This window comes from Fragaria vesca, linkage group LG5 (assembly GCF_000184155.1).
Source record: "Fragaria vesca subsp. vesca linkage group LG5, FraVesHawaii_1.0, whole genome shotgun sequence".
NCBI lineage: Eukaryota > Viridiplantae > Streptophyta > Magnoliopsida > Rosales > Rosaceae > Fragaria > Fragaria vesca.
The window spans coordinates 12,522,231-12,532,488 of NC_020495.1; the positions used below are offsets into that span (position 1 = coordinate 12,522,231).

General features: G+C 37.6%; 2 protein-coding genes across 2 annotated transcripts; one reads left to right on the forward strand and one right to left on the reverse strand.

The window, feature by feature from the left end:
- Positions 1 to 294: 294 nt before the first annotated feature.
- Positions 295 to 4,635, reverse strand: LOC101305081 (TMV resistance protein N-like). The gene is made up of 5 exons (XM_004301305.1): positions 4,063 to 4,635; positions 2,848 to 3,988; positions 2,284 to 2,577; positions 950 to 2,173; positions 295 to 828 (listed from the first exon to the last, which is right to left on the reverse strand). Exons 1-5 carry the CDS (start codon positions 4,536 to 4,538, stop codon positions 295 to 297), a joined length of 3,669 nt encoding a protein of 1,222 aa, XP_004301353.1. The 5' UTR covers positions 4,539 to 4,635.
- A 2,550-nt stretch (positions 4,636 to 7,185) lies between these two features.
- Positions 7,186 to 10,258, forward strand: LOC101314089 (laccase-14-like). Its single transcript, XM_004299663.1, has 7 exons — positions 7,186 to 7,427; positions 7,602 to 7,753; positions 7,899 to 8,143; positions 8,510 to 8,635; positions 8,745 to 9,339; positions 9,474 to 9,832; positions 9,950 to 10,258. The coding sequence occupies exons 1-7, from the start codon at positions 7,314 to 7,316 to the stop codon at positions 10,126 to 10,128; spliced, it is 1,770 nt and encodes a 589-aa protein (XP_004299711.1). The 5' UTR covers positions 7,186 to 7,313; the 3' UTR covers positions 10,129 to 10,258.

A 10,258-nucleotide genomic window follows, 5' to 3' on the forward strand; every position in this document is an offset into this window, starting at 1 on the left:
GGCATGATTCAGGTGCTATCAGGAGATTGGGTTGCAGGAAAGGTGTTTGGAAGACATGCACTCAGAAGATGATTCCTCTGGTACCTTGTAACGAAAGGTATCCTAGCTTGTTCATTTCTGATTTGTTTTCATTCTCATTCACTAGAAAATTCACTACATTGAATTAATTGCATTACCAAAAGAGGATGTTTAATCAACTGAGAACCTAAGTTAATAAGGTACAATTTGACGCATACCAAAAGAGGTCTTATATCCCTTCAAGAGAGCTAACTGAAATCTCACTTCAGCTAGCTTCTACATCTTGATGGACTTGACATTTAATAACATTTGGGCATCAGACAGCAGGCATATTCCACACCTTTTCACACTACAGTATCCCACAGCGGACTGCTCTCCACCAGCAGGCCTCCTATTTTGTACAAACAAGTCAAAGAAGGCTTCAGTGGCATTGTTAAAATCAGTCGTCCACACCTTTTCAAGTCTATCATACCACACAAACAAGTGATCTGATTCTTGATCTCCCCAACCTGTCCGAACCTTCTCATAAGTACGAGCGCAACGGTCAAACTGATGGTTTTCACCTTTAACAGTTTTGAAAGTGAACTTAAAGCCATAATCTAACCAACATGGCTTATGGATTGTAACAACAGCACAAAGAGCTATACCCAAAAAATTTGCATCAGGACACCAAGTTAGAGGAAGATTGATTTGGATTGAGGATCCTTCAGTTTGATAGCTCAACCATTTTGGAAGTTCATTCCCTGGACATACAACAGCAACTGAAGGAGAGTTTTCCTCCTGAAATGCTGATCCTTCAGATTGAAATTTCTGTACATAGATAGACATTATCATGATCATATAACTGGTCAAATTAGAAGCAGAAGAACTGAGCTAGCAGGGGGGACTTATAAATCCAAATCCAAAAACATAGCTGTAATTAGGTGCAAACCTTGAGGAGACTTAGACGATGATTGGCAGTTGCCGTTCGCATAATTCTAAGATGTGCATCATCCACAATGTTGCTCCGGGCATTCTCATCCAAATTTAAGCAATCATAAAATAAATGTTGCTCATGATGATCAAGTAGACCACTTTCACATATTTCATCCAAACCTTCTGTGGGTACAGTCATCGAGCGTGACACTGTCTCAAGCTTCGTGCAGCCACTTGCATCAAACACTTTTAGAAGATATGGGAGCTCTGGTAAAAATTGCAGACACTTGCAGTTACTTACATATAGGAACCTGAGGCCAGACGCTTGTTTGATGGCAGGAGATATGCTCTCAATCATGCTTTCACTCAGATCTAATCTCCAGATTGAGGTCAAACTATAAATGCAATCAGGAATTTCTTTTAATGCTAGACAACCATGCAGGTCTAGACCACGTATCGAAGACCACAATATGGCTGACGAGGGAGGCATTCTTTTCAGTCTGCAACATCCATCAAGTGCGAAAATTGTAAGGTTTAACTTGTAGATGCTACTTGGGAGAGACTCCAGGCTTTTGCACTCATATAACCTTAATGTTTTAAGCCCAACTAGATTTTCAATAGAATAGGGTAGCTCTTTGATTTCTGTTAGACTTAAACTAAGATCCTCCAGGCGTTTCATAGGCTCTAAGATTTCTGGGAAGTTCCTGAAGCTAGAGCATCCTTCAAGAGAAAGTCTCTCAAGAGACTTCAACTTATATATGCTAGTTGGAAGACTCACAAGCCTTTTGCAAAATTTCAACTGAATGGATGCGACAGAAGAGAGACAGTCAATAGATAATGGCAATCCTTCTATACTTGTCCCACACAAATAAAGAGATGTGAGGGAGTTCAACTTCCAACTGCTGTTTGGAAGATTTTTAATACCCTCACAACATTCAAGGTTCAATTCAACAAGCTTTTCTAGAGAGAAAATCGATGTAGGCAACTCTTCTACTGCAGTACTATCTAAATTTAAGAACCTCATATTGTGTGGCATATCTGAAAGAATTTTAAGATTCAAGCAATGACTCAGATTCAGAGAACCAAGCTTGTGAAGAACTTTGAAATACGAAGGAACTTCAACCAACTGTAAACAGCCTGGAAGATCTATAGTCTCAATGTTTACACTCTTTGAGAGATCTGGAACTTCAACCAGCTGCTTGCAGTCTCTAAGATCAATTCTTTTTAAGTTCCTAGGATTCTGTAACAAATTAAATAGATATGGTAAGATAATATAGCTTGTGTACTTATGTAACTTTCGATATTGTGCATCTAGTACATACAAGAAGTCAAGAACAAACTTAAGCATACCTGTCCTTCATTCCAAAGTCTCTGGAGTTGGCTGTTGGGCATAGAAATCTCGACAAGATTTTCAGACGAAAATTTTGGTGGCAAAGATTTTAAAGGGTATGCAGGCCAGCAGAGATATCTAAGGGAGCTAGGAAGAGACTTTAGGTTAAGGCGCACATTGCATTGCTTAACATGGTAGCGCCTATAAAACCTTAGGAATCTTAGATTATACATCTTTGTGAAGTCTGGAGTCCTCAAGTTGAGCTCTTTTATCTTAGATAGGTTTACTGATATGCTGTGAACCTTTTCAGTTCCCTGACAATTAAGAGCAAAATTTACATAAGAATAGAATAGAGAGTAGTGAATTCACACACCATGTTTTCTTATTATTAACTTAAATTATGTCTTTTATATAAACTTCAACCGGAAAAAGAAATAAAGGAATGAGAATTTCATTCCTATAAAATATGCAGGAAATATCCACAAAACTACAACAATTTAGTGATGTTTTTCTTTGAAAATTGATACATTGTGTGTGTGTGTATGTAGATTTTCAAAAAGAAAGCCAATGCATGAGGTTCTTACAGTATTTCTTCCCAACACATGACAGACATCATCAAGGTTCCACAACCTACTCCGCTTGCCAGGTTCTTCAGGACATTGTTCATGAACAATCGCCCAACCCATTTCTTGTATCACATCATGCATCCATAGGAAATTGCGGTTGCCATACTTGTTTTTGATTTGTATGAGAGACATATCAATGAGAGTTTTAATGCCACTATCCGCAAATAAACCACAGGCATCTAGTTGCCTCCTTGCATCATCAATTGCCTCCTCTTTATGGAAACATGCAATATTGAGAAATATCTCCCTCTCATTTTCATCTAATGCATCATAACTTACTCTATACACATTCAGTAGCTTTTGGTTAGGAAACTTTCTCAATTTATTCAATAGACAATCCCTTTCTTGCTGGCTCTTGCATCGACGAAATAAGGAACCCCAAATCTGTAGTGCTAATGGAATGCCTGCAGCATAATCCACCACTGCCCTTAGAAAAGCTGCAGAGTCGGCTCCCAAATTGAATCTTTGAGAAGCATTCATATGGAAAAGCTGAAGTGCTTCATTACAGTTTAATTTCTGCACCTCGTATACCTTAACATCATGGTCAGCTCCTTTCCTAAGTACTTGCATCTCTCTAAGTAGCTGCTTGTCTCTAGTTGTTATGATGATTCTACTGCCAGGGCCAAACTGAACTTGAACTCCAACCAAATATTCTAATTGGTTTAGATCACTGACATCATCAAGAACAATGAAGATTTTTGCACGAGAGAGCCTCTTGTTAACAAATGTTGATCCTAGAAATGGAGTGCCGATACTTAAACTCTGTTCCTTCAATAACTCACGAAGAAGTTCATTTCGCAAATGGTTTATTCCACATTTTTCTGATTCTTCCCGAACATTTGCAAGAAAACAGGAAGCTTCAAAATGAGAAGAGAGTCTACTATATACAGCACCAGCAAGGGTGGTCTTTCCTATACCGCCCATACCCCAAATACCTACTGTTCGAACTTGAACCTGTGGTGGTGAATTGCAAATTAATGATTCTATTTTCTGAATGCGACTTTCAACCCCAACCAAGCCCTTCAAATCACTTGAGGATTGACGATCCAATTTCATCAAAATAGCTTTGAGGATTCCCTCAACTAGTTCAGACTCATTACTGGATAAATAGCAAAGGATTAATATCTAGTCACATATATTGTTTAGTCAAAGAGAAGCTGGTCATAAATTTACCTAATAGTGTCTGAATCAAACCCTGATAGGTTGGCTGCTATTGTCAAAGCACTCTTCCACTTGAGCACTTCGTCCATCTTATCACCACCTGCTTCGTGTTTAGCAAATGCAGCTGCGTAACTCTTCCTCTGGTATCGAACATGTGACGGATTTACTCTATAAAAAACAGGTATAACAAACTGTTGATATTTTTCCTTGCATTCCAGTATATGCACAAGTTCATCCAAACACCATGGTGAAGAAGCATAGTTCTCGGAGAAAATAATGACAGAAATCCTTGATTCTTCAATTGCTTTCAGGAGGGCAGGTGCAATTTCAACTCCATTCTCAAGTTTGTAATCCATATAGGCGACAACTTTCTTACCATCTAAAGCCTTAAGAAGATGGCTGGTAAAAGAATTGCGGGTGTCCTGACCTCTGAAACTAACAAAGACATCATATCTAAAGCAATGTGTAGAAGAAGATGAAGAAGCCATATTACAGACAGGTGCAAATTGACTCTGTGCTTTCTTGGCTATATAATATGTGCGGCATCCCAACCCCAACCGAGTCTGCTGGCTGCTTCAGAGAAAATACTTCTCCACATTCGTGGCCTTCCAATAAAGCACGTAGATTTATGAATACTTGCTGCCTAGTTTACGCTCATAATTCATATGCAACATAGAATAATTGATATCTGTTGTTTTATCATCTCTAAATAAACATGTGATTTTCTCTGGCCAATTCCTTGATCAATAAGGAATATCTTCATTTCTTTAACAGAAGTTTGAAAATTATTACAACCATTCTTGTTCTAGGACGGTCAATTTATTTCTCAAATAGAAAAAAAGGGTCAATTCATTGGGTACCAAGAGGAATTCTTTCTCCCGTTTTCTTTATCGATCCATAGAAAGTTACCTTATTGACCCAAAATAAATTTTTAAGCTTTTTACATTTTGAAGCACAACAGTTTGTTCCACATGCAAACCAGATTCTAAAACATTTGTCTAGACTAAATAGGATTTTTTTTTTCTTCTGAAAAACAAAAAACGAGCGATCAGATGGCAGCTAGCTAAATTTGAAAACAATGAAACCCTAAACTAAACCTCAAGTAAACCCCAAAATTGAACCAAAGAAACCAAAGATGAACCCAGAAGGTATAATAGAAAAGGGTAAACTGAATTCGCAATTCGCATCAGTCATCCATAACAAAGAAACCAAACATGCATGTAAAATATAGACATACAAAAACATGCATCTAATCAAAAGTAACCCAGAAAAAGATTTGCCCAAAAATGAGATTGATCAGAGAGGAGATAGACATACCAGAGCTAGAGTCTGAAACCAGTGAAAGTCATCTGTATGCCGATCGACTTCAATAAGTAGAACAACGTCATACTACACATTATCTTAACACGCTGAACCACAAAGATATATTGATTCAAATAGAATATAAAGTAACAGGTCAAATTGAAAGAGATGGGTGAGTTTAAAATTTCTAACAGAATTGGGCCTCATGTTTGTTCATGGTGGACAGTCTTGGATATATGGACTCGGTGGCCTTGGTTCCTCTTATTTACATTCAATGGAATCCAATTTCAATTTTTCATGAACCCAATGTCGAGATTATTATTGATCCCTCGTTAAAAAAAAAAAAAAATTGAAACCTTACCAGTGGGTTCATAAGTGTCTGACTCACTACATTTATCTTATATACTAGCTTAGCTGCATGTTAGATATTAGCTGAGAAAGTAACTCTTCCCAATTTAAATCGATAACCTACCATGGAAGCTTTCCGATGTATAATTTAGTCATGGAAGTAAGGAACCTTAAAAATATATAAAGGATCATCTCTGACAATCTATTGTGGATGGTGGGCATCTGATGAGATATATCACTATCATGATATATAGTTCATGCATGAATGCATATGCTATATGCATTGTTACTCAAAGCCAGCATAATGGTGTGAGGGTGATAAAGTAGTCTGAAATTCACACCTAAAACCAATTGGTGATGGGTGGAGTAACCCAAATCCTTATAAACCCACATACAATGTCTCATATTCCCAATGTGAGATTTATATCTCAACAGAAGGTCTCTAGCTTGTTCTTTCCTTCTTCTTTTTTTCACTCTTATATAGTACCATATGAATCAAGGTTTATTGAAGCTAAAGTGCAGAAGATGTAAAGAAAATGGAGAGAAAAATATGGACGCTGCATTGTGTATTCAATAGTTGGAGGTGAAATGTACATCTGACTTTATATAGACAACATGAATTACAAGCAAATAACTGAACTATCCTTGTATGGTTAACACATAAGAGGACTACTCGAATTTAAATAAATTCTCTATAAAAATGTGCACAGCTATATATCTACTTTATACACAGGATGAATATCAGTAGCCAAACTTTCTTATGTATAATTTTGATCAAGAACTTCCACCTTCAAGGATCACTCGTCTGTAACTATTATACATTCCCCTCTCTAGGTTGAAGTCAGAACATAATTGGACGCAGTAAACATCTTTATATATATCTACGTACACCTGCACGTACACCAATTGAATTAATCATTGCATATATGCACCTTCTTCCTAACAGCCAGCTGCATGATCTTTTTAACCGAAGACTAGTAGCTAGGCTGCAGATCATGATCAGAAAAAGGTTATCGATTGCTACTATGCATGCATATCGTGGATACTTGACGGTCGGTGGAAAAGGATTTCAAGTCTGTGTTCTGCAACAGGCCACGGCATATGACAAGAACTACTTCTAGTCTTCTACTGCAAAATCACGTGGAACAACAACTTCGTTGTCCCTCTAGTCTTTTCCGATTTAAACGTACAACTATTCTGAAATGCAGTTATATGTGGGTCTTCCTTTAATTAGTAACAGACGTGATCAGTGAAGTATGATCACCCATTACTTGTTCAAGTATGAATGTATGATCCTCGATCGATCTCTCTTTGTATTTGTCGTATATCTTGAACTGTGTTCTTGGACCCAAATGCAGCTGTGGTAGTACGCTCTCTTATTAGTTGACTGGAAGATATGCAATCGACTGTGTGCACTAGTTTTGACCAGTTGTTCGGAAACTGAGTGATTAATGTATGAAGGAGACGACTATGTATGATTATTCTATATAAGAATCAAATCTATCACGTACGCACAAGATGTAATATAATATAATATATAATTTGCTGCAGGACATATACAAAACAGGGAAGTAAGCTACCCAGCTTCTTCATCATATCCAAGAAAGAACAACATGAAACCCCAGAAGAATTGTTCGATATTATCGACAGAGATTCTGGGGTTTCTCTTTCTTCTTGTGCTGTTCATCTCCTCTGTCGCCGGCGAAGTGCATTTCTATGATTTCATTGTAAGTACCAAATTCCCAGTTCAGCTAGATATGTGGTTGATTATTGTGTGAAACTGTGAATGGTGTACAATTTGGTAATTCAGTATAATCTGTTTTACAAACAACTGACTTTTGAGCTCGATCGTTTAGCTTCTATGGATGTCTAATTGGCAACTGCTTGTTTTAAATAATCAGGTAAGGGAGAAAAACTTCACCAAACTGTGTTTAACAAAGAGCATCTTAGTCGTAAATGATGGTTTTCCAGGTCCAGAGATACGAGTTCACAAAGGGGATACTGTGTACGTTAATGTTCATAACCAAGGAGATTATGGTCTCACTATTCACTGGTATGTTGCACCTCTCTCTCTCTCTCTGTCTCTCTCAACAAAAAGAAAGATAATAAATAAAAACTAATCAATCATCGATCAATTTGTATAGTTTTGCCTTGAAAATAAATTAATAGTTTCAACATTGTCGAATACGTACGTATAGGCATGGGATAAAACAACCAAGAAATCCGTGGTCAGATGGTCCAGAATACATCACGCAGTGCCCAATTCCTCCCGGAACAAATTTCACATACGAAGTAATATTATCCACTGAAGAAGGAACTTTATGGTGGCATGCTCATAGTGAATGGACAAGAGCCACGGTTCATGGTGCGATTGTCATCTTACCAAGTGCTGGAACCACATATCCATTTCCTCAACCGGATGAAGATGAGACCATTATAATCGGTATGCAAAATATTAACTATGATGCCGTTTGCAAATAATTTTTGCGAGCGCTCGTAAACACATATACAACAAGAGAAATGTTTAGGTAGAACAAACGTATATAAGTCACGTGATACGTACACTCATACAATCATATCTCGTTATAAATTGTTTGTATTCTAAAACAACTCATGTTTAATAAAACACTTAAAAACACACATATGTGCAAAGATACTGATTGGTCGGATGTACCACCACATGACACGGTTACTATTAATTTGACCACCAATTTTGTTGTTACTCACTGTCACTCTTAAAATAACTTTACGATTGAGATCGAAACGAATCAAGATTTAATCTATTCTTCTAATTAATCTATATATGCAGCATCATGGTACGAGGGAGATATCAAAGAACTATATGATGAAGCTATGGATGATGGTAGCGACTTGCCCCATTCAGATGCTTATACTATAAATGGCGAACCAGGAGATTTTTGTGCATGCTCCAAAGGTAAGTTAATGATGCTAAATCGTTCATACGTATGTGTACATTATTACTGTGTGAGTTATGCTTCCACACAAGACCAAAATCCGTTCATAAATTTCATGTTAAATTGCAGAAACAACATATCGTCGAACAGTTGATTACGGCAAGACCTATCTTCTTCGTATAGTCAACGCAAACATGAACGCCGAACACTTCTTTGCAGTTGCAGAACACAATCTCACCGTTGTTGGCCTAGACGGATCATATGTAAAGCCCATAGAGACATCCTGCATAGTCATAAGTGCTGGACAAGTAATGGATGTTCTTCTCAAAGCAAACCAATCTCCAGGCCAATACTATATGGCTGCTAGACAATACTCGAGTGAGGATGCAGAAGTAACTGGCTTTGACCATGTAAATGTTACTGCAATCCTTGAATACAGAGGCAACTACACATATCAAACATCTCCTTCATTTCCAACTTCTCTTCCCATGTACTTGGAATCTCCAGCAGCAATAAGCTTCACCAACCGGATTAGAAGCTTGGCGACCCCCGAATACCCTATCGATGTCCCGTTAAATGTTACTACTAAAATGTTTATTACAGCTTCTATGAATGATCTTCCTTGTACACATCCAGGTTGCGAAACAACCGAACAAATCTCTTCGAGCTTGAATAATGTTAGCTGGATGAACCCAACATCAGATGTCCTCCAAGCCTACTACAGGCAGGTTCTTTCATTTTCTTCCTCTAAGCTTTCAATGGACGATTGATACAAGAAAAGGAAGTGATGAGATTAGATTACTGCACCCATTAGTCTTAATTTTAACACTGCTCGATCGTTTTAACATTTTGTTGCAGGAACATAAGTGGGGTTTACACAACAGATTTCCCAGACCAGCCTCCTACTTTTTATAACTTCACAGAGGAAACTTTTGTGGATGATATTGTGTTCACTGTGCAAGGAACAAAGGTGAAGATGTTGAATTATAACGAATCAGTTCAAATTGTGTTCCAAGGGACTAATGTGATGAAGGGCTCTGTTAATCATCCAATGCATATGCATGGATATAGCTTCTACGTGGTTGGATTTGGTTATGGAAACTATGACGATGAGGCTGATCCCAAGGGGTTTAATTTTGTTGATCCTCCTAAAGTAACTACCTTTGCAATTCCTAAAACTGGTTGGTTAGCAATCAGATTTACAGCTAGTAATCCTGGTATGCTTTCTTCCCTGCTTTCATATTAGTATGTGAAAAATCAAAGTTACACACACACACAAACACAGAAGATAGATAATCATTGTCGTTATCGATCATATTCTTTTGTTTTTGTAGGAGTGTGGTTTTGGCATTGTCATTTAGACAGGCACTTGAGTTGGGGTATGGACACTGCTTTCATAGTCAAGAATGGGAGCACTACTGAGACTAGCATTCGCCCACCCCCACTTTACATGCCTCCATGTGAGCCTCACTTGAATTCTCGGATCAAAAATAGTCATGAGATCATTCTATAGAAAACAGTAACTATATATTGTTGTAGAGTAACTATTCTTTATAGATATACAAATTAAAGAAATGAAAGAACACTATAATCTTTCGTGTACTACCACATGGAATAAGATTTTATCAGGATACAGTTGATCA